General features: G+C 37.2%; 1 protein-coding gene across 2 annotated transcripts; it reads right to left on the bottom strand.

The window, feature by feature from the left end:
• Positions 1 to 4,854: 4,854 nt before the first annotated feature.
• Positions 4,855 to 23,423, bottom strand: capn7 (calpain 7). Of its 2 annotated transcripts, XR_005208788.1 has the most exons (22): positions 23,064 to 23,423; positions 21,732 to 21,840; positions 19,651 to 19,808; positions 19,478 to 19,545; positions 19,163 to 19,396; positions 17,849 to 17,935; positions 17,469 to 17,595; positions 16,979 to 17,064; positions 16,073 to 16,166; positions 14,742 to 14,888; positions 14,187 to 14,293; positions 13,904 to 14,024; positions 13,419 to 13,563; positions 12,745 to 12,844; positions 12,522 to 12,657; positions 12,298 to 12,373; positions 11,814 to 11,959; positions 9,914 to 9,976; positions 9,695 to 9,825; positions 9,259 to 9,351; positions 8,378 to 8,589; positions 4,855 to 7,064 (listed from the first exon to the last, which is right to left on the bottom strand). XR_005208788.1 is itself a non-coding variant. In XM_037784223.1 (21 exons), exons 1-21 carry the CDS (start codon positions 23,163 to 23,165, stop codon positions 8,445 to 8,447), a joined length of 2,475 nt encoding a protein of 824 aa, XP_037640151.1. In that variant the 5' UTR covers positions 23,166 to 23,423; the 3' UTR covers positions 4,855 to 8,444. The 2 variants fall into 2 exon arrangements, 1 of the variants encoding a protein (XP_037640151.1); XM_037784223.1 differs by having other exon boundaries at positions 4,855 to 8,589.
• Between the last annotated feature and the right edge of the window lie 210 nt (positions 23,424 to 23,633).

The raw sequence follows: 23,633 nt of genomic DNA, 5'->3' as shown, positions 1-23,633 counted from the left end.
TTGACAAATGTTGGAAAACAAAAGTCTAAACAATGTCTGAAAAAGGTTAAAAAAAAAAAAAAAAAAAGACTGGAAAAACTGTCTGAAATAAAAGTCTGAAAAATGTCTGAAAAAAAAGTTTGAAATTTTGTTTTGACAAATGTTGAAAAACAAAAGTCTAAACAATGTCTGAAAAAAGTAAAAAAAAAAAGGTAAAAAAAAAAGACTGGAAAAAATATCTCAAAAAAGAGTCTGAAAAATGTCTGAAAAAAAAGTTTGACAAATGTTGGAAAACAAAAGTCTAAACAATGTCTGAAAAAGGTGAAAAAAAAAAAGACTGGAAAAAATGTCTGAAATAAAAGTCTGATAAATGTCTGAAAAAAAAGTCAGAAAAATGTCTGAAAAAAAAATTTGAAAAATGTTAGAAAACAAAAGTCTAAACAATGTCTGAAAAAGGTAAAAAAAAAAAAAGAAAATCTGAAAAATGTCTGAAAATAAAGTTTGAAAAAAAAGTCCGAAAAAAGTCTGAAAAATGTCTAAAAAAAAAAGTCTGAAAAAAATAGTCTGAAAAATATCTGAAAAAAAAGTTTAAAAAAAAAAGTTTGAAAAATGTTGGAAAACAAAAGTCTAAACAATGTCTGAAAAAGGTAAAAAAAAAAAAAAAAGAAGAAAATCTGAAAAATGTCTGAAAATAAAGTTTGAAAAAAATAGTCCGAAAAAAGTCTGAAAAATGTCTAAAAAAAAAAGTCTGAAAAAAATAGTCTGAAAAATATCTGAAAAAAAAGTTTGAAAAAAAAAAAGTTTGAAAAAAAAAAAGTTTGAAAAATGTTAGAAAACAAAAGTCTAAGCAATGTCTGAAAAAGGTAAAAAAAAAAAAAAAAAGTCTGAAAAATGTCTGACAAAAAAGATTGAAAAAAAAATCTGAAAAATATCTAAAAAAAATGTCTGGAAAAAATGTCTGAAAAAAAAGTTTGAAAAAAAAGTTTGACAAATGTTGGAAAACAAAAGTCTAAACAATGTCTGAAAAAGGTTAAAAAAAAAAAAAAAAAAAAAAAAAGACTGGAAAAAATGTCTGAAATAAAAGTCTGAAAAATGTCTGAAAAAAAAGTTTGAAATTTTGTTTTGACAAATGTTGAAAAACAAAAGTCTAAACAATGTCTGAAAAAGGTAAAAAAAAAAAAAAAAAAAAGGTCTGAAAATGTTTTGGGGAAAAATGTTGGAAAACAAAAGTCTAAAAAAATCTGAAAAATGTCTAAAAAAAAAGTCTGAAAAAAAAGTCTGAAAAAAATGTTTAAAAAATGTTGGAAAACAAAAGTCTAAACAATGTCTGAAAAAGGTAAAAAAAAAAAAAAAAAGAAAATCTGAAAAATGTCTGAAAATAAAGTTTGAAAAAAATAGTCCGAAAAAAGTCTGAAAAATGTCTAAAAAACAAAGTCTAAAAAAAATAGTCTGAAAAATATCTGAAAAAAAAGTTTGAAAAAAAAAGTTTGAAAAATGTTGGAAAACAAAAGTCTAAACAATGTCTTAAAAAGGTAAAAAAAAAAAAAAAGAAAATCTGAAAAATGTCTGAAAATAAAGTTTGAAAAAAATAGTCCGAAAAAAGTCTGAAAAATGTCTACAAAAAAAAGTCTGAAAAAAATAGTCTGAAAAATATCTGAAAAAATAGTCTGAAAAATATCTGAAAAAAAAGTTTGAAAAAAAAAGTTTGAAAAATGTTAGAAAACAAAAGTCTAAGCAATGTCTGAAAAAGGTAAAAAAAAAAAAAAAAAAAGTCTGAAAAATGTCTGACAAAAAAGATTGAAAAAGAAAATCTGAAAAATGTCTGAAAATAAAGTTTGAAAAAAAATGTCTGAAATAAAAGTCTGAAAAATGTCTGAAAAAAAAGTTTGAAATTTTGTTTTGACAAATGTTGAAAAACAAAAGTCTAAACAATGTCTGAAAAAGGTAAAAAAAAAAAAAAAAAAGGTCTGAAAATGTTTTGGGGAAAAATGTTGGAAAACAAAAGTCTAAAAAAATCTGAAAAATGTCTAAAAAAAAAGTCTGAAAAAAAAGTCTGAAAAAAATGTTTAAAAAATGTTGGAAAACAAAAGTCTAAACAATGTCTGAAAAAGGTAAAAAAAAAAAAAAAGAAAATCTGAAAAATGTCTGAAAATAAAGTTTGAAAAAAATAGTCCGAAAAAAGTCTGAAAAATGTCTAAAAAACAAAGTCTAAAAAAAATAGTCTGAAAAATATCTGAAAAAAAAGTTTGAAAAAAAAAGTTTGAAAAATGTTGGAAAACAAAAGTCTAAACAATGTCTTAAAAAGGTAAAAAAAAAAAAAAAGAAAATCTGAAAAATGTCTGAAAATAAAGTTTGAAAAAAATAGTCCGAAAAAAGTCTGAAAAATGTCTAAAAAAAAAGTCTGAAAAAAATAGTCTGAAAAATATCTGAAAAAAAAGTTTGAAAAAAAAGTTTGAAAAATGTTAGAAAACAAAAGTCTAAGCAATGTCTGAAAAAGGTAAAAAAAAAAAAAAAAAAGTCTGAAAAATGTCTGACAAAAAAGATTGAAAAAAATGTCTGAAATAAAAGTCTGAAAAATGTCTGAAAAAAAAGTTTGAAATTTTGTTTTGACAAATGTTGAAAAACAAAAGTCTAAACAATGTCTGAAAAAGGTAAAAAAAAAAAAAAAAAAAGGTCTGAAAATGTTTTGGGGAAAAATGTTGGAAAACAAAAGTCTAAAAAAATCTGAAAAATGTCTAAAAAAAAAGTCTGAAAAAAAAGTCTGAAAAAAATGTTTAAAAAATGTTGGAAAACAAAAGTCTAAACAATGTCTGAAAAAGGTAAAAAAAAAAAAAAAAAAGAAAATCTGAAAAATGTCTGAAAATAAAGTTTGAAAAAAATAGTCCGAAAAAAGTCTGAAAAATGTCTAAAAAACAAAGTCTAAAAAAAATAGTCTGAAAAATATCTGAAAAAAAAGTTTGAAAAAAAAAGTTTGAAAAATGTTGGAAAACAAAAGTCTAAACAATGTCTTAAAAAGGTAAAAAAAAAAAAAAAGAAAATCTGAAAAATGTCTGAAAATAAAGTTTGAAAAAAATAGTCCGAAAAAAGTCTGAAAAATGTCTAAAAAAAAAAGTCTGAAAAAAATAGTCTGAAAAATATCTGAAAAAATAGTCTGAAAAATATCTGAAAAAAAAGTTTGAAAAAAAAAGTTTGAAAAATGTTAGAAAACAAAAGTCTAAGCAATGTCTGAAAAAGGTAAAAAAAAAAAAAAAAAGTCTGAAAAATGTCTGACAAAAAAGATTGAAAAAGAAAATCTGAAAAATGTCTGAAAATAAAGTTTGAAAAAAAATGTCTGAAATAAAAGTCTGAAAAATGTCTGAAAAAAAAGTTTGAAATTTTGTTTTGACAAATGTTGAAAAACAAAAGTCTAAACAATGTCTGAAAAAAGTAAAAAAAAAAAAGGTAAAAAAAAAAGACTGGAAAAAATGTCTCAAAAAAGAGTCTGAAAAATGTCTGAAAAAAAAGTTTGACAAATGTTGGAAAACAAAAGTCTAAACAATGTCTGAAAAAGGTGAAAAAAAAAAAAGACTGGAAAAAATGTCTGAAATAAAAGTCTGATAAATGTCTGAAAAAAAAGTTTGAAATTTTTTTTTTTTTTAAATGTTGTAAAACAAAAGTCTTAACAATGTCTGAAAAAGGTAAAAAAAAAAGAAAAAAAAAAGTCTGAAAAAAAGTCCGTTAAATGTCTGAATTTTTTTTTTGAAAAACAAGTTTGACAAATGTTGGAAAACAAAAGTCTAAACAATGTCTGAAAAAGGTCAAAAAAAAAGAAAAAAAAAAGTCATAGTATAGTATATCGAAAAAAATGAAATAAAGTCATGGTATAGTATATCGACGAAAAGTCATAGCTTAGTATGTTGAAAAAATTAAATAAAGACATGGTATAGTATGTCTAAAAAAAAAAAATCATGGTATAGTATTTAGAAAAAAGTAATAGTAGAGTATGTCGAAAAAATAAAGTCATGGTATAGTATTTAGAAAAAAGTAATAGTAGAGTATGTCGAAAAAATAAATAGTCATAGTATAGCATATCGAAAAAAGTCCTAGTATAGTATGTTGAAAAAATAAAAAAGTCCTAGTATAGTGTGTCGAAAAAACAATAAAAGCCATTGTATAGTATGTCGAAAAAAATAAAAAGAACATAGTTTAGCATGTCGAAAAAAAGTCAGTGTAATGTCAAAAATCTTTTAAAAAAAAAGTCATGGTATAGCATGTTGAAAAAAAGTCATAGTCTAGTATGTCGAAAATATAAAATAGTCATAGTATAGTATGTCAACATTTTTTTTTTTTTTTTAAAGTCATAGTATAGTATGGGGTCTCGCGAGAGTTTGCCGATTTTTTGCAGATCTCAGATCAGAATTCGCGGTTTGCCGTCTCCCTTCTAGACACGACCCAATGGAACGGAGGGGGGAGAGTGCGACACCTAGTGGCTGGATGTCAACTTAGCTCAATGAAGTCAGCAAGTTGGCAGTTGTGTAGGAGGAGATAAGGTTTGTCTGGAACTGTTCAATCTTTCCTAGTCCATCAATTATGTCTTCAAACTTCTTTTTCGCTTCAGCACAACAGAGATTTGTTGTCACTGTGGCCAGACATGTTAAGGAGATAACTTTTTTTTAGATCACTTTTGTGTTTTAATGTACAATAATGTATCCGGCAAGTTCTTTTTAATAAACGTCCCAAGGAATTAATATTAGCCTTAGTAGCATGTTGAGATCAAATCACCTTTTACAGGAGTTATCTGACAGAAAAAGTACAAAATCTGATGAATGTTGCAAGCTCTATCAAAATAAAAGCCCCTCCCTTCCCAAATAAATACAAAATAAAAGAGCACAGACAGAAGCAGATATCGTTTTCTGTATTCAAAGTCTGAACACGTCAGTCTACCCAACATTTAGTGCAAGTTCTGCAAACATTACAACATCATTCATACAACAGGTCGCTGCAAGAGATTGTCCCTCTGCATATTTAAATTAGTCGGCTTGTTGCCAATTAAAAAGACAAAACCGAATATGGTAACAGAGAGTCATGAGCATTCGTAATAATAATATAATGATTCATCATCATTCAAAAAGTGGATATTTGACAGAAATACTTGGCAATGGATATTTAAAGCTATATTTCACTCCGAACAGAACATTGCAACCTTTTAGCACACCAGCATTTATAGTTCATTTACAGTCAACAACCAGTCAGCACTGGCCTTACTATGAATTATTGTTAACAGTAATTATGAGTGAAAACTGTCACCATGCTCCCCGGAAGCATTACTATGAACCAGGTCAAGTTTATCACATACAAAATTTGCACATGAAATATTGTGTACCGAGGCAAGTTCTTCACGGGATAAACACAAATAAATAAATTGAAAGATTGTAAAGCAAAGCCAAAGCGTGGGGTTAACATAATGAAATCATCTAAAAAGTCTTGTGGATTATATTATGAAAATGTTTTTGTAATATCGTTTAGTGCACAAGTGCCCTGTTGATGCAGTCTGCATTGAAATGAGAGCCACGTGCACACAACACATGCCGCACTAGTGCTGAAACAATTAGTCGATTCCTCGAATAGGCAAAAAAATATATCAATAACAATTTTGATAATCAATTAATAGTTTGAGTCATTTATCAAGCAAACATGCAAAAACATCACTGGTTCCACGTTCAGAAATGTGATGCTGATTTAATGTGTTTTATATCGCTGTAAACTGAATATTTGTTTTAGTTTTTAACTGTTGGTCGGACAAAACAAGCGAAATGGAGATCTAGCCTTTGGCTTTTTGACCGTGTGAGGGACATTTTTTAAAACATTTTATAAGCTAAACAAACAATTAAGTGCAACAATAATGAAATGAAAATAATCATTGGTGTCAGACTGTTAAGCTTTACATTCACTACAGCAGCTTACAGTTGTGAATCGTGCTCAGTAGTGTGACAACATGCACTGTAACCTCAACACTAATACAACCCTGTGTAGTCCGCTGCAGCCACGTTCGTGTAAACATTTCCAACTAAAGGGCATTGCAAAAGTGTCAGCTGTCTGTCACTAACTTCTCATTTGAATTTTGGAAAGAAAAACCTAAAAGTAGTTTGACATAAAAACAACTCAAGGTCACGCAAATGTCAGCACAATTACTTAAAGTTACAGTCTCGAAGATCTCCGTTTCATTCCCTTTGGCGGCACATATGGCGATAAGCAGTAATTGCAAGCGTGCTTTTGGATCTCACTTCCCAGAGATACAAACAGTGTCGGGAATTCCCGGGAATGTCTCCACAGACACCCAGTTAATAGTACTGCAAATGCAAGGGCCTTCATCAGTGGACCATAGGCTCAATCACCATTGTGTTACCTGACTTAACAGTCATTTATATAAATGAAAATCTTCGAGATTATTACTTTAAGTGTCAGATTGGCTGAGTGCTACCACATGATGCAACATGACCTCTTTTGTTAATTTTAACACTTAACGTTGCTGGGTGGGCTCAAACCACAACATGCAGCCTGGATCTCATTCAGCAAATCCACCACAGCATACCCAATTGCAAAGCTTTGCTAGCGTTGCAGAGATAAGCAGCACAGAATATAGCAGCTACATTTGTACAAGACAGACTGCTGATGGGTGGAACTTTCCACACTGAAAACAAGGTAAAGAAAACAGGGTGATGGTCAGATTAGCCGCTTCCTAAAAACTGTTTAAACGGGTTGCGTTTAAGAAACAAAGTGATATTTCAATCCAATATATTGTGTTTGGCAATAAACATAATGAGAAATGATGAAAAAAAAGTGCAGTATATCAACAAAAAAAAAGTAAACAGAGGATGTGTACTTGGCAATGCATTTACATTTTTACCTGTTGAGAGTGACAAACATTTACACACACACATACAGCGTGTGATACCTGTCTCAAGCTGAGTGCTGACGTGAGGCCTGTCAGTGAGATCAGGCTGATATTTCATCACTCAGCCGTCACATCCACAGACAGCATGAAGACACATCATTCAACTGCTGCCATACTGGTTTCCCTGTGGTGCTGCTCTGCTGCACTGCTCCTGAGAATAAAAAGAAACCTTCACGGTCATTTAAGGAAACTAACTGTTCCTTCCACCTCACAGACTTTCAAACAGCTTTTACTATTTTGGCCGACACTCCGGACTATTTAAACCTAACTCATCAAGTCTGATCACGGTAAGGTCGAGTAATAATTAAAGAAAGAGACAACTGAGGCCTAATTTTGTTGGAAATTCTCAACACTGGAGAATAAAGTTTTGTATCATGACTGCCAGCATCAAGAAACGTCTTCTTCTCAAGTTGTTTTGCAGTAGTGAGCATCTCAAGCTTGAGTTGATTTTTCACTAGGAGTTATTGTGAACCTAAATGTTTCTTTGTGGTTTCTACTTGTATCTACTATTACCTTATTTTATTGTATTTAAATCTGGGACCAGCTTGATCTCTACAACCGCTCCTATGTTTGGTTGCAGATGAAAGGATTCAGTGAGTGAAGATGATGCCACAGCAGTTTCACGCGATGTCGCTACGGCAATCACTTGAAAATCCCACCTACACTGAGGGGGAACTATTTGCAGTGGAAAACGAAATAGAGAACAGGACCTAGTACCAAAAAGCGAAGTCGAGTGGAGGCGAACAATACAGTGGAAATGAGGCATTAAAGATTACTGTATGCGGTAGAATTAAGATATTGTTGCCACTGGAATTAAGGGGACTAAACCGTGAACGAGTACGTGGACAGATGCCCTCCTAGTTCTCTGAGGAACTTCCTTTCCCTTCCTTTGAGAAACAAATCTCAAAACAGCCGTAAAATTTTAGATATTCCTAAAGACTCTACAACTGGACTGCTGAGGTGCTCACTGCAGCAAAAATAGAACCTGAAAAGAATTTGCTGCTTTCAGGCAGCCATGGCGCTTATTTTGCAGCTGGCGTTCATTTTAACCCTGTTACATCTCTGCATCCTGTCGAGTCCAGGATGTGGCCATATGATCACCGTCACCTCATGAGATCCATCAGATTTAACCGTCTGATCAGAACGATGATGTCAATGCTCAATAGATACTAAATCTATTTTATTATGGCAGAAGGAGGTAAAGCAGCTCTCTGTCACTATTATTTTGTCTTGTTTAATTTTTGCTGAAAGGGTTTTTTATCCTGTCCCAAAACACCTTGACTGTTGATGGGTTTCATTCCATACTGAAGTCACCATAACTGCGTGGTACCATCATGCCAACATTGAAGTTCAAGCCCACAATCTGTCCTCTTTCTGGGGTCTCTGCGTTTTATCAAGGCCATGACACCTCATGACATCCAAAGTACAGTTTCAGCGACATCCCATGATACCCTTTATGAGTACCTCTCTCCCAGTCCCTGCCCCGTCCTCTCTCCCAGTCCCTGCCCCGTCCTGTCTCCCAGCTCCATCTTCATTGGAGCTGGGAGACCTTGAGGGACGAGGTGCTGGCAAAGTCCAAGAAGAAGGGTCCTTCCTGTTTGGGCAGGAAGGTGGAGGGGATGACGTTGTAGAGGCCTGCTGGGACGTGGTCCGCATCCATGAAGCAGAAGCCACACCTGGAAAAAGAGAGAGACTTTGAGGCTCTACAGAAGTTAACATACATTAGTTCAGAGGGGGAGACAACCCAGCAGCACAGGTTCAATGCCATCGCATCTGACATGTTTGATCATTTAAAAGAAACAACTATAATCACACTTCAGACATTACTATGACACAGTTTCCTCATAAACAACTTTAGTGGAACAATACTGACAAGTAAATATCATGAATTTCATAACAGCTTGACCCTAAATGTCTCCTCAGTGTGGTTCATAATAATGTTATGTAAATTACTGGGTTATTTGAAATTATGAATACCCTCTTTTAGGTTTCACCCCATGCATAATATGTCATTACTTGTTACAAATCAAATCATTGACAATCATTTCCTTTATCTATTGTAACATTACCATGTCCATACAAAATTAATTTCTCGTTATTGTTCTGTTCTGTTTGGACCAGACTGTGAAGTTCAATTTGTCTGACTTCTCCAGTTTCTGTGTCAATGAGTGAGTCAGGATGGAGTCCAGCAGACCCCCACTGTACTGTAGGCCTGAAGAAGACCGTCAACAGGTATATTCTACATTAAAAGTGCTCCTGCAAGGCTACCAGTGTGCTTTGATGCCTGATCTGTGGTCAGCATTTCTTCAGCTCCACAGTTTTTGTTTTTGTTAAACCCACAGCACCTGTAATCTCCACTGGTCCTTTTCTGGAGGGCAGTTGGGCCCGGATCCCCCACCGTCGACACCGTCACCATCTCAAAGCCAACACTGTACTGCCTGCAGACACACAGACAGAAAACCGGAGACAGGGTGTTACTACCAGCTTCAACACAGATTTATTGTTCTTCAGTGCTGGGATAAAATCTCTGGTGAGGCAGCTTTTGGCTCAAGTCTTTGAAAGAGACAGCCCAGAAATATAAAGGTAGCTGATCTTTAATTAATAATTATGTTATTTGCATAATTTTTATTCCATTTTTAAAATTTTAGCTCTGTATTTTTTAGTTATATTCTGTATTGGAACGTCTTCTGGACTACAAAATTGCCTTTTCATTGTCAGATATTAAGGTTCAGATGTTGCCTAATATATGACTTCGTCAGTTCCTGGTCTTATCGGCCTGACCTGGATCCTCGGAGCTCGACGAGCAGCGGTCCAGGCTTCTCCAGGTTAATCTGATAGATCGGGTTGTGTTTGTATGAATCCTTATAGTTCCCACAACCTCCAGCGCTGGGCCCTTTCCACTGGCCGTTGATCTGAAGACAGAAGCAGAGACCCAAACACAATAATGACATTATGTATGGCTAGTTACTTGTACATACAGTAGGTGTGTGGATAACATACCCTTTTGGTTTGAGTAAAGGGATTTGGGATCTTGGAGAAGGTGAATTTGCATCCGGTGTACACCTACAGAGAGAAACACAACTGTTATTTTACACTGAAAATGAGCCTGGTCTAACAAAATAAATCTGGTTGGCAGTCGGGGTTTAAAAAATATACAGAAGATGGATGTTGTGCGAGTTGTAAACCAGAAAGCCAACACGAAGCATAGAGAAATATAAAAGCAAAAGCTGGTGAGTTAAAGAACATAAGAAACAACCTATGAAGCATACAACAATAAGACTACCTAATACTGCGTCTTCGTAATCTGCAAATTTGTAAGACAAAGTGTAACATGGTGATATCTCAATTTGTAACAAAGCTGTTAATTTATTCATGACTATCTGCGCACAAAAAAAGATCTTTCATATCAGCGCCGCTCTGGTGAAAGAAAAATCACATCTCCTGCTTTGATCTCTGGTGGAAACTCAGCGAACAACAGAGAGTTGAATCAGTTATTCTCAAGACGATTTTCAAAGAGAAAGGCTGATTTGAGCTGTGGGGGGAACGTTGGCTTGGTCGAGAGACGGAGAGAGAAAGAGAGAGAGAGAGAGAGATGGAAAGAGAGAGAGAGAGAGAGAGACAGACAGACAGAGAGAGAGAGAGAGCTTGCAGCGGTTACAGGAGATCTGATGCCATTACACACACATACTACATCACCACACATAGCAGCAGACATGTGTACAGGCAGGGTACATGCTTTATTTTTAATGAGTGATTTCAGTATAAACAGTTCTCCACAGTCCTCGCTGCAGTTAGCAAGAGGAGTCCATGAATTATAAATGACTAAAAAATATATTTGGGTCACACACACATACACACAGAAGAAGAGAAGTGAAGAGGAGAGGAGTCGCTGTTCTCAACTGCAACCCTGCAATACGCAAATGTGACAAAAACAAAAGCAGACATGCTCACTGCAGCATGGATGACCCATCTCAAGCAAGTTTACTTCCCAAGTAGATTTTTACACTGTACTTTGTATGTGTATTTTTTATAGATACTGTACTGTACTATTGCAAAAAAAAAGACTGCTTGGAAGACACAGCAAATATGCTCATCTATAAACCTATGATCTGCTTTGTAAAATAGTTGGCATTGGTTCTTCCTTCTACACTGAACAAACGCACACAGTTCAAGTATCGGCAGGGTCTGAAATTGGCTTGTAAAATCATCAGGCCAACTTCACTTCCTTACGTTTCACGTAAGGAATAGCTTAGTCAAACAGTGGAATTTACCATGCATGTGATGTCTTTTTTGCATAAATATACATCTAACATTGAATAACAACATTCTAAATGTTATTCCTGTATTTAGTGCATAGATTTCAAAAGTGGCAGACAAAAACACCCTTAAAATAACACCCTTGCGGTCGTATGCCTCCGCCAACCAGTCAAGTTGCAGTTTATATCTGTCCAAAATGTCATCACTTCATCATTTTATCCTGTTAGACATTTGTTTGATATTGTCATAATTAGCATATGAATTCTTGAGTTATGGGCGAAAACGTGTTTTGTGAGGTCGCAGTGACCTTGACCTTTGACCAACACATTCTGTTCAGTTCATCTTTGAGTCCAAGTGGCAGTGGCAATTTGAAGAAATTCGCTCAAGGCGTTCCTGAGATATTGCGTTCTCGAGAATGGACTGGATGGACGTACGGACAGACAACCCAAAAACATATTGCGTACAACATAACAACATAACATAATGCCTCTGGCCACGGCTGTCGCCGGCGTGGAGGCATTAAAATGACTAATAAGGCACTGAGTATAAAAGGTTGTACACATGTACATGCACTTCATTTTCCAAAAAGCTTTCTGTGGCTGATATCTAAGATTAAAAAAGTTTATACGAAAGTCTTTCTCACCCGCAGTGTGTAGTTGATGGTGTTCTGTTTCTCATACTGAGAAACCACCAGTGTGAAGGTGTGTGTCCCTGCGCTGGTCAGTCTCATCTTGGTCAGGTAGTGTGGGCTGTTGATACGGATGCCGTCGATGTAAGGAGGGGGGTCCGCTGTGGAGGGAGCCAGGGGAGTTCATTAATAATGAATAACCAGAGGTTAGAAGAGCTGACAGTTAAAGTGAACCTGCTGAATTTATTCTTAAGAGAGATTCTCATGGAAGTAAAAAGTTTTTTTTATTTTAAGTGAACAATTTCTTTTAAAGTCTGCTGCTGTCTTTGTGAATAGAGTAACGTATCAGAGAAGTTGGGGGGTTGTGACCTTGTTGTGTGTGACTGTGTGCCAGAAATAAAGACCTTCCATCTCCTGCTGCCACTCATCTACGCTTAAAAATCTCACAGCTCAGTGCCACAGGGAGAAAATGTCTTCGACAGCATCTGTCAAACCTTACCTGGGTAGTAAACCTTCTTCCCATCTGTCTTGTAAACAACAAGAGTGATGAACTCCCTGTTTTGTGCAAAATCATCCTAGACAAACAAACAGAGAACATTAGATCATTAGATAAAAGTGAAGCCTTACAATATCACATCTAAACATTGCTGGAATTGAGGTGTGAACAAAATACAAATACAGGATACCCCCCTTTGTCAATATCTCCCCGCTCTGTATCCCTACCTTGTCAGTGATGTGTCTGGTGAGCAGCACCCACACAGCAGCTCCCCCTGTTGGACACTGGACCTCCAGCTTGTACTGAGGATTGTTGGCCAGACTGTAGACGTCCTTCACTGGGCCCTGCTTCCCATCCCAGCTACTGCAGACGGCACACACACCAGAGCACTGAGCACATGTACTCACAATACAACTCAATTTTAACAAACTGTGGGAAATAAACACACACCTGTGAATGCAGGAGGAATCTTTGAACAGGGCGGGGTTCCAGCTCAGGTAGATGACATCATAGTACTGACAAAGGTCCTCCCATGCGATCCAGAAAACACCTGGAGAACATATATGTTTGATTTGTATTTGATCTGCTAACTTTTCCTGCTTGGGCCGGAGTCGATAACGTTACTCGCTGCCGTCGCCACCGTTCTCTCTCTCTAGCTTCACCACTCACTTCTTATGTACACGCACACTCTACGCACTGGCTCTGCTCCAGATGACCTACAACTGGCTCTAGAGAGGGCCATTTGTGTGTTTGCGTCGGACACCGTAGCTCTCCAACACGCTTGGCACACGGGAGAGGCTTCATTTGGTTACAATCCCCTCACCTCACTGCTAGATACCACCAGATCCTACACACTGGACCTTTAACATCAATGAAAATGTCTTCTAATGACGAGCTGAATGTCATTCCCTCCCTTATTATCATGCGTAACCTGACGCATCTGGTGCCTGCGGCCACAGATGACTGTAAGCTGCGGCAACAACACACGGCGGGCACACCACCTAACTTGATTAGGTTGGTGAACATTGGCGAGTGTTTGTTTTCTTGCCACAATTGTAGTTGTAAACTGGCATTTTTCTGTCCATATTGTAGGTATTACATTTCGGGAAAAAGAGAGTGAATACCATTGTCAAACTTCTGTGCTGTCTTGGGGTCAAAGTTGAGGTACTTGAGGAGTTCGGGTGTCCAGTTCTTCTCGTCACGCTCGCTGTAACGGCCCTTCCACCGCAGGTGACTCCATGGATTCTTCAGCTGCAGGAAACGCATTCCCTACAAGTACAACACACCCGCAGACATGATGGCAGTTACAACAGATGCAGGAGGATGAAAGGACAAAAAATGTATCCACTGGCCATTCAGGCTGTGGATTTTACTGATTGAATGGCAATCATTTGGGTTGCACTCAATTTACCATCATACCAAAACTGCACATAAAGCCAATTAAGCAACTTACATTCACCAAAAACACCCATAATGTTTAAGACTTCAGCTTCATCCAAGAATCAGTGTGCTACAAATGTATCATTAAAGCTTATGTTTTCCATATCCGCTCTCATGATAAATATGAGTGTGTATGATGACACGCTAGCGCTACTTTAATTACACTAACCTTGTGATCCCTGATGTCAAGAACAGCGTAGGCGTGTGTTGGCACTAAACCCCATCGCTCCCCTTCTTCCTCTGTCATCACTCCCGTTGCTGTGGTAACGAGGACGTCACCCCTGTGAAACCTGGCAACGGAGAGAGAGAAACGAATGAAAACAGAGATGAAGCACAAGAAACCCGGAGATAGACGGAGGCAGAGACACAAAAAGCAAAACATAAAGTGAGAGGGGGAAGGTGAAGAGTTCCTTTTGAACTAGGAAATAACTTTTGCTGTGTATGATACTCACCTCTGATAGAGCATACGGAAAGTGTCGTCCTTGCTGAATGACTGATTGTCTGAGTGCATAGCGATGCGTTCGGGGATCCAGCCGGTGAGCGCGTGCAGATCGATGTTCTGTAACACACAACAAATATAAACAATTCAGACTATTTCCACAACCCAGTTTCTTGACAAACATCAGACTTTTGTTTGTATTCTATATCATGTCTGCTGAGAGCGATTGGGCAAATTGGTTGCCAATATTTTTGAGAACTTCTTTTGCAGATTTTGTGTAATTTTAAAACCATTCAAGACCTGGAAGTGACTCAGATGTGTTGTATCACAAACTCCCAGACTTGGCAAGCCTGTCTAATTCAACATGAAGGGATACATGAATGACTTTCTCAATAAAAAAAATATTTTAAACTTAAAAGCTCTGTCAAGTTTTTGCTGCTCATTCTCAGGAAATCCCTGTTCCAATTTATGTATCTGGGTCTTCTAGTGTTGGACAGTTTCACTGTAGCAGGTGAAATAACTAGTTTGAAAAATAGTTGCATCTCCTGGTTTCTCCACCTTCACTCACCGAGTTGGAGCCGGGGAAATCGTAGCCTCCCATCACCTTCATGTAGGCCTTCTCTATCAGGGAGACCCAGAGCTCGTTCCTGTTGCTGGAGTAGGAGCACAGCAGCTCTCCGTTATGATCCACCGGCAGGTAGTCGTCTATAATCACCTGCAGCGAGGACAGAGGAAGGATGTACAGGTGAGTTTGAGTGATGATAAAAAGATCATCACTTTAACTTCATTACTGGTTCGTCTATATGCTGCCATTTTCTTGAAAACATTTTTTATAGTAAATTTAATAAATCAATGAAAACAGTTGTTAACTAAAAATACAGATGTTTTACATTGCATTTTGAATTAATTAAGCATTCACATTTCAGTGAATTAAGCCCATTCTCACTGTTGGATTCATCTTGTCCATGTTTTATTTTATTAAAGGGACAGTGTGAAGGATTTGATGGCATCTAGTGGTGAGGTTGCAGATTGCAACCAATTGATTACCCCTCGGCTAATGTCGTTGGCCTCGCTCAGAAGCCATCCTTACTTATAATAACACTACTTTAGGAGCAGCAGAAGTCAGACAGAGGCTAGCGGTACCACGGTTTTACATTCTGCGGCTCATGTTACCGCAGTTAAACAAGCATGTCGGAGAACTACGGTGGCCTTCAGGTAACGTAAAAAGGTCAAAGGCTCTCTCTAGAGCAAGTGTTTAGTCTGTTCTGGGCTACTGTAGAAACATGGAGAAGCAACATTGCATGAAGAGGACCCGCTCCTTATGCAAGGCTTATTGAAAGAGGCTGGGACACGGTCTTGAGATCTGGGGTATGACACATGCGCAGTGTAACTGGAGATGCAGTCTTGGCTCAATTTCGGCGAGTGCAGAACAGATTTCACTGCGCATGCGTTGTACCACCAATAATAGGACGCGTGACATCTCCTCTTTTCAGCCTCCTTGTCCTTATGTAGATATAAAGGGCTCATTCTAAGCTAACAAAAACACGATTCTTAGTTTCAGGTGATTACACACTAATGAAAACATAGTTATGAATATTATATTCCATTTCTGCTAATAGAGCCCCAAAATGCTACACACTGGTCCTTAAGTTTATCACGTCCACTTCTTGAAAAAACTATTTTGACAGCAACAGAGATCTCCGTTATCCTTTCCATTCACAAACTGGAAAGCAAGAATATTTGCAAACCAGCACATTACTGGTACTTGTAGTCTCCAAAATGTGTATGCAGAACATGCATTTATAATGTGTTATATTCTGCTGTGTGTTATGTGTCTTGTAGTGCCCCCTTAGTGTTTTATTTCTACAGGTGAACAGGCTGTGGTGATTTGTCTTTTACCTTCCTGGGAACTCCGTTGATGTGAAGCTTGACCATGTACTTCCCACAGGGGTTATACTCTGGGTGCCCTCGTCTGTTCTGAGGGTAGATGACGCTGTAACACAAGAACACAAACACTCAATTAAGGACTCATGGTTGAATCTCATCTCATTTTTTCAGTAAGCATATGCTAAGCACATGTTTGCCTTTATTTAAAATGGTTAGAAGCCGTAATGGACAAATGCAGCAGATATACAGTGTGGCTTTGATGACATTGACTGATAATATTGGATTTTTATTGAATATTTAATATAAAGGCACTCAAGGTCCCAAATGTAATGGATATGATGCAGGGTTTTTTTTGTAAATGTACTTCAGTGTAATGTATTCTGTTCTACTCTTGCTGTCTACATAAGATAAGATAAACCTGTATTGATCCCCAGAGGGGAAATGCAGGTGTTGCAGCAGCACAAAGACAGAAATAAGTACGGAAAAGTTAAGATAAGTATAAATAAAATAAGAGGTTTTTATAACTAGCATACAAGTAGAAACTACACAAGAATTAGGGCTGTCAAAATTGGCCAAAAATGGCATTACCATGTCCGTTTTGAGCTGAACTTTTGTCGGACGCCCTGATTCTATTTATTCCTGTTGCTTGCTTTGAAGGTGCCGTAACGAACAAGGAGCGGCTGATTCGTGACGTGACGTAAATGAAGAGTTATTTATACGATACTTCCTCCTCTTAAATAAGGTGACAGCTGGCTGGAAGGTGATCGCCAGGGAGCTAAAAGTTTCCTACTTGCTGTTGGTTATGTTGTAAGTCATTTCCATTAAATATCAAATATAAAAGTTTTTTTTCTGTTTAAAGAAGTACAAACTACTCCCCCATCTTTTAAGAAGAATAAAACATAGAGCTTCATTTAGTACCTGGTAATGAGTTTCTTGTTGTAGCGCCTCTCGTAGGCTGCACTGATGGCAAGCGATGCCACAAACGAACAGTCAGACACCACCGTCTGGGCAAAAGGAGAGAGGATCACATTAGTTTTACAGGTTAAAGTTAATTTTTTGATATGTGTATGCCAGTAATAAAGCTGGTATTGTATGAAGACGATATCCCTACATATTACCACATACATTTACATAAAAAACACAAAATAAGTTGACAGTTAAACATATAAACTGTGAGAGTGCTGAATGTTTATACACAATATTCTTACCAAAGTTTAACAAGGTTAAGGTTTAACATGTCTACCATAAAGATCTGTGAGAATACTGCGCCCTCTACTGGCTGATTTTAGACAAGTTCATACATCCAGGAAAAGCAGAATGTACAATATCAGCACTCACACTGACAGGACTGAAACGTACAGTATAGCTACAGTATGCATTCTGGGTAGAGTGGACGACCTAATCTGACCTGTTTGATGCTGAAGCTGGACACAGACATGATCATGGTGGGGTTATTGCAGATCTCGTCTGGCCGGACCCAGCGGGAGAAGATGGCTTTCTGTTTCGGTGAAAGTGCCAGTTTCCCTGCTTTGTCCCTGGTGAAAAGAATTAAAAAAAAAAAAATTTGTTAAGATCTACTGACACATCCGGCAGCCACTCATTCTGTTTACTGTGTGTACTAGTCCTAGTAGAAACCCTTTTCCTTCAATGCAACAAGCATTTGTTAAATAAAAACAACCATGTAATTAAAAATGTAAATCCAATCCGTAACTGTCATGTGACAGCTTGAACAGCATATTTTGGCTTTGACACTGTGCAAAAAAAAAACTGAAATCGAAAGCAACTCACGAGAATGGGACAGGAAAGGCAAATCGCTCCCTCAGGTCAACACTCATGAAGGGCACAAAGGCGATGCCGTTGATTGTAGATGTACTCCTGAAAATTAAGAAGGACAAGGTCAATGCAACAGAACAGCTAATAGTTGATTTTAGTCAGTACTGTGTCTTGTGATGAAAATTTCAGACTTGTCTTTGGTGTGATGAAAACTTTACAGGTTGCCCTTTTTTCAAACACTTCCAGGACATTCTCACTGAGCAAAAACTTTGGTTGAAATGGGTTAGTCTATGTTAAAGATGCCACCAGTGGAGTATTCCACAAAACAGGCGAAGGATGTCCTGAACAAAATTTTAAGACTAACATAAATTTGGTTTCTTTTCCCGTTTAGTTTCAATATCATAATTCAGGTCACGTTGATCCTTTTAATTCAATGTCTCCTTTAAAAAGAATTTAACAGTCACATATTCAGGCACTAAAATTCCCCTGACTGATTATGGTAGGTCTCCACAGGATCCGTCCTTTCCACGCTCCCCATTCATTGTCTATGTAAGCAGCCGTGAAATGCATTCTGGTAGCGTGGCGGCGCGATACGAGAGACGGAGAGCGTCACGACGCCCGCTCCTCATCTGCATAAAGTTGAGGTCTAGTCTACTTAATGCAAAAATCACAGGCGTCCGACGCGACTCGCCGCCTCTCGAAACTCTCTAGAAACTTTTAAACTAAGCCTTGTTGATCCAAAATAAAGACAGATTCAGCAACTGCATGGCTTATTTCTCGCCTCAAATGTTTTCAGACACACATTTCGGTGAACTATTTTCGTGAAATAAGAGAAGAAAGTTTCCAAACGAGTCTCTATATTGTTTTCCGGTTTGAAAGCGGGGAAAGAGCAGCCCACGGAGGGAAAGCGCTAGTCTAATCAGGTGGGGAGATCCTTGAGTCTAGTGACAGCCCACAAAGCGACCAATGCTGGGAAGCGGTGCGTCCCCTCGCGATAAAAACGCCCCTGTGGACACGTACCATTAGAAATATACACTGTGACTGCTCATATAATTTCACTGCAGATCAAAAACTTGTTTTCTAAGACGTTTATATCAACTTTGTTTTTTTCCAGTGCTTTTGGAGTAGTATTAAAAGTCCAGTGTGTAGGATTTAGGGATCTAGCAGTGAGGTTGCAGATTGCAACCAACTGAAACTTCTTTAGTATGCCAAACATGTAAGAGTACTATTGTGGCCGACGCGAAAAAAAAAAAATAACGACAAAGACTCTCTATAGAGCCAGTGTTTGGTTTGTCCGTTCACGGCTACAGTTTCCACCAGCCGGCTCACCTGAGCACCTCGATCTCCTCAGACGTGTAGCGCTGACCACTGGGCTCGCTGGACTGGACCGCCCGGACCGGCTGGGGTTGTTGTCGGTCATGGAGGCTGAATTCTGGCCCGAGGGGGAAGAACTGGCGAACCGGTCCCACAGAACCAGCACCACTGCTGGGCTTGGCTCCAGGAGGCCCGGTCCTGTCTTGAGTTGGAGTTGTTCTGGACTGGGATTCTTTAAGACCCTCCGCCCTGACAGAACATAGTGGAGAAGTTTAATTTAATCTGGAAAATAAAGTCAGTTTTTTTTTTTAAACTAATTTTCACATTTACCTGTCTAAAGCTTGACGTGCCAGCTGCTTCAGCTTATTCTGCAGCGCCTGCTCCGATGTCTCGTTGGACTGTTGCAAACACAGAAGGAAAACAAATGTGTTTAACAAATGAAAGTTAGTTACTGTTATGACAATGAGAGAGAGAGAGAGAGAGAGAGAAAGGGGGAGACCTACCGTGTTTATGCACAGCTCCACAGCCTGAGTGTACAGTTCAATGGCTTCATCATCATTTCCCTTCTCGTCTTCTTCGAAGGCCTGGGTGACCAGGAAGTGGGCACGCTCCAGGCCCACCTGCTGACGGGACTTCAGCGGGTCGCTCTTCTGGGCCTGGCCTGGAGTCATAGGTCAAGAGGAGGAACGGTTAGGACACAAAATAGATACTTTGTCAGGAGATCCCATGTTCACTACAACTACAAACAGGAAAACTGATTCATTTTGGGCGGCCCTGTTGCATTTTTGCAAGCAACAAAGTAGTACATTCAGTATTAGGTGCACAAAGAAAACACAACAGCTTTCCAACAAACCCTCCCTTCATGAAAGTTATAATGTTCACTTTGTGTTGAGACTGTTTTAGAGAGGTGCTGCTTCAACTGAATTTGCATTTTGCAGGCTGCAGTTTGTGCTGCTGTCAAACTGGATTTTGTTATATTGAGAGGTTGTTTGTTTCTGATATTCTGTCCACCCCATTTCTATCAATGAAGTTAGACACATTTGGATTTAAAGGTCAGGTTCAAATTTGGGTTATTCTTAAAGGGTAACTGCTATTTTACAAACTGAACCCTATTTTCCCATGTTTTGTGTCCAAGTAACTAATGGGGAAGACTTTCTGAAACTGGTCCAGTATTGAGGGAGAGTGCTGTAGACAGCAGCCGTTCACAGGTCATTAAAATTCCAGCCAGGCAGAGTTTGTTGTGTTGGAGTAAAGAAAGCGTAGCTTAGTGTTATCTAAAAGTTTCTTAACTGAATATTTAGATGATTTCTACAATGTGGACAAGGTCATTGAATTCGTTCACCACAAGACTTCTCCTTGAGCGGGACTTGGAAACAATAACAAACAGACCGGATCACGTGAAAGATAAGAAAAATGTTTTATTTCTCTCTAGGGTCCTTTCCATAATGCTGTCAGACACTTATAATAACAATCTGAGCCTGTCAGTGGCAAAAACAAGCACTTTTAGTGGACATAATATTACATTGATGCAGCTTACTTGATCCTCGCAACTTGTTTCGCGGCTGCTGGTTACAGTGTTATCCCTCAATACTGGACCAATTCCAGAAATTGTTGTCCCTGTTTGTCACTTAAGCACAAAAACACGGGAAAATAGGGTCCAGGTTGAAAAATACTGAAGTTACTATTTAAGCTACAGAACTTTCTGTAACCTGAGAATTTTTTTTATTATTGTAGGTATACTTTTTCTGTATGCAATAAAAAATAAAACCATATGAACAATTGTGAAAAAGGTTATGAGTATTTAAAAAAAACAAAAAACTCAACTATACTCCTCTCTTTAGAGCTGCTGTTACAGAAACGTTTGCCTTTCATCTCACAGAAAACAGCAGGAACATGCAACAGATACACTCTGTTCTAAACATCATGCACTGGCTGTCCAACAAAACAGGACACTCCCATAGTATCTGTGGTCACACCCATGTGCACGCACACACACTCACACACGCATGCACACACCCATCGTGTGAGGGAGAGTCATGGAAAAAGTAGTCAGAAAGTATGTCCTTAGGGCCCATTCAGTAACAGCCCTGAGCAATTCCTGACATATTACTTGTCAAAAGCACTTCACCTCTGCAGGACTTTTGATCAGATTACATTAACTTCGCGTGAACAGTAGGAAGGGATGAATAATAACATGTAACGCATTAGAATCTGCCAAGCGCTGGAAACACAGTAAACCAAAACCTTTTCAATTCAAGACACTGCCGACGTGTCCATGTTGACTTTTTGTTTATCTTCTGTGTTTGAGTTCCCAAAAGCATGTATTGTGAATGCAATGCTGTCAATACAGTATCACAAAACATAATACTGCAATATTAGTTTTTTTCTATATTTTCTTACACCCCTAGAAGCATCATGATTCTAGAAAAAAATAAAACAAATGGTCCCCTAGGTTAATAAAGGTAAAACCACTGAAACCCCAGTTTCTTAATCACTCTTCATATGTCACTCTGATGAAGAGTGAAAAGCAGAAACAGTAAAATAAAACAGTGGATCCCCTGAGTCTCTTCTCATGTGAGCTTACCAGCGTTGTGGAGGGCTTGGACTCGATCCAAGTACTCATTCACTTTGTCCTGGATTCCCTCCAGTTTGGACTCTGCCATGCCAGCATATATCAGAGCCTGAGCTGCCTCCTATAGTAAAAAAAAAAACAATCCCAGAAGATGCAGTTTCAAGTTGTTGTCATATGCACAACAATTAGAAAGTAGAAAAGAAGTAGAAAAATTAGAATCTAAGACATAAAATAGTGCAGAAATTAAAATATTAGAATAAAATACAACATATATAATAAATATATAGATAACATAATAATAAAGTAATATGTGTGGTAGACAGTAATTGCAAATGCAATGTAAACAGAAATGTGGTAAATGTATATGCTTAAAGTAATAAATAAATAAGTAAATAATAAATAAATGTAAACAGGTGTTTTGTTATTGAAGTAGAAAATGTACAACAATATATAAATGATACATTATAAGTAGTAGGCTCTTTAGAGAATGGAGAACACAATGTTAACAGAATTATAACCTTATAAAAGCCCAATAAAAATTAAAATGATAAAATCAAATCATCAAGACATCAAGACATTCCCTGTCTGAGTTGAACACATACCATGTAAATGTGCAATAACACGTTGGTCACTTTTGCAATGTAAATACTGTAAATCTACTGTTACGGATATGTGCAATAACATGCTGATCACTCTATGCAATAACTATATAATTATCTGACAGACACTTTGTGCAATAATCTGGCAAAACTGTAATCTGGCAAAACTGCAATCTCATCAATATACATATTGTATTTTTATATTTTATATTGTATTATCTTTTATATTTTGTATATTTATATTGCACTATCTCTTTTGTATTGTATTATCTTTTCATTAGCAACTATGGGATTGTCACAATCTAATTTCGTTGTACTACACAATGACAATAAAGGGCTTGAATCTTGAATCTTGAATCAATATTGTATAGTTTTTTTGCTGTTTTCAGTGACTACAGTGCTAGTTCTCTCATAAAAAAACACCAATAACAAAAAATACCCATAAAAAATGAAAGCATTCAACACAGACATTTAGTTTTCTTATCCTCAGTAAGGAAAGTATATAAAGGTAAAGTATGAAGGTAGTGGTTATACAAAGATATAACTCTATTAACTAGTGGTCTGGGACAGTCTCAAAGCTTTAATATACATTCAATGTTACTGTAATGTCACAGAAATGAGGTACAATCCAAGCTGGTAAGCTACATCATGAAAGTGAAAGTGAATGTTTACCTCTATGTGAGATGAGCTAACAGGTAGCAGCTATAACACACCTGTCAAGTCAACAATGTGTTACCTTACTTACCTTATAGTAAAATACAGCCTCGTTATATTTGCCACTCTGGTCGTAGGTGACCGCTGTTTTGGCAAATTTGACAGCATCGAGCTCCAGCGCCGTGCAGTCCATCTGGACACAACGTGTTGACAGAAGTGTCTCTGAGTTAGCGAGCTAACAGTAAGCTAACTGTAATTAACTAAATGCCTGTCTTTCTCTAGAAACACGGCTCGTTTCATCAACTCGGATAAAGCATAGTAAAGGTGATCCTGACCAGCGTCCTTAATCCAGTGGTGTAACCTGGCTAATTAATGGTTTTCTTTTCCTTTTTGACAGATGAGTGCTGCTACACAACAAGCGGATACCAAAACAACTATGTTGTTGTTTCCGGGTCAGGCAAGCCGCGCAGGCGCAGTAGAGCGAACTCTGACCCAGTGTGTTGCATTCACGTGCAGTCAGAAACAAAACAATTTAATCTGAACAAATGCAAAACAAAGAATGTATAACAGACAAATTAGTTGATTTGTGGAATAGTGGTATAGGAAATTAAAATATGAGATAAAATTGAGAAAAAAAAAGAGATTAAATAAAATGATTAAC

The sequence above is a fragment of the Sebastes umbrosus genome, chromosome 11 (assembly GCF_015220745.1).
Source record: "Sebastes umbrosus isolate fSebUmb1 chromosome 11, fSebUmb1.pri, whole genome shotgun sequence".
Lineage (NCBI taxonomy): Eukaryota > Metazoa > Chordata > Actinopteri > Perciformes > Sebastidae > Sebastes > Sebastes umbrosus.
The sequence above is the reverse complement of the archived record's forward strand: the minus strand, read 5'-3'. Positions and strand labels throughout refer to the sequence as shown.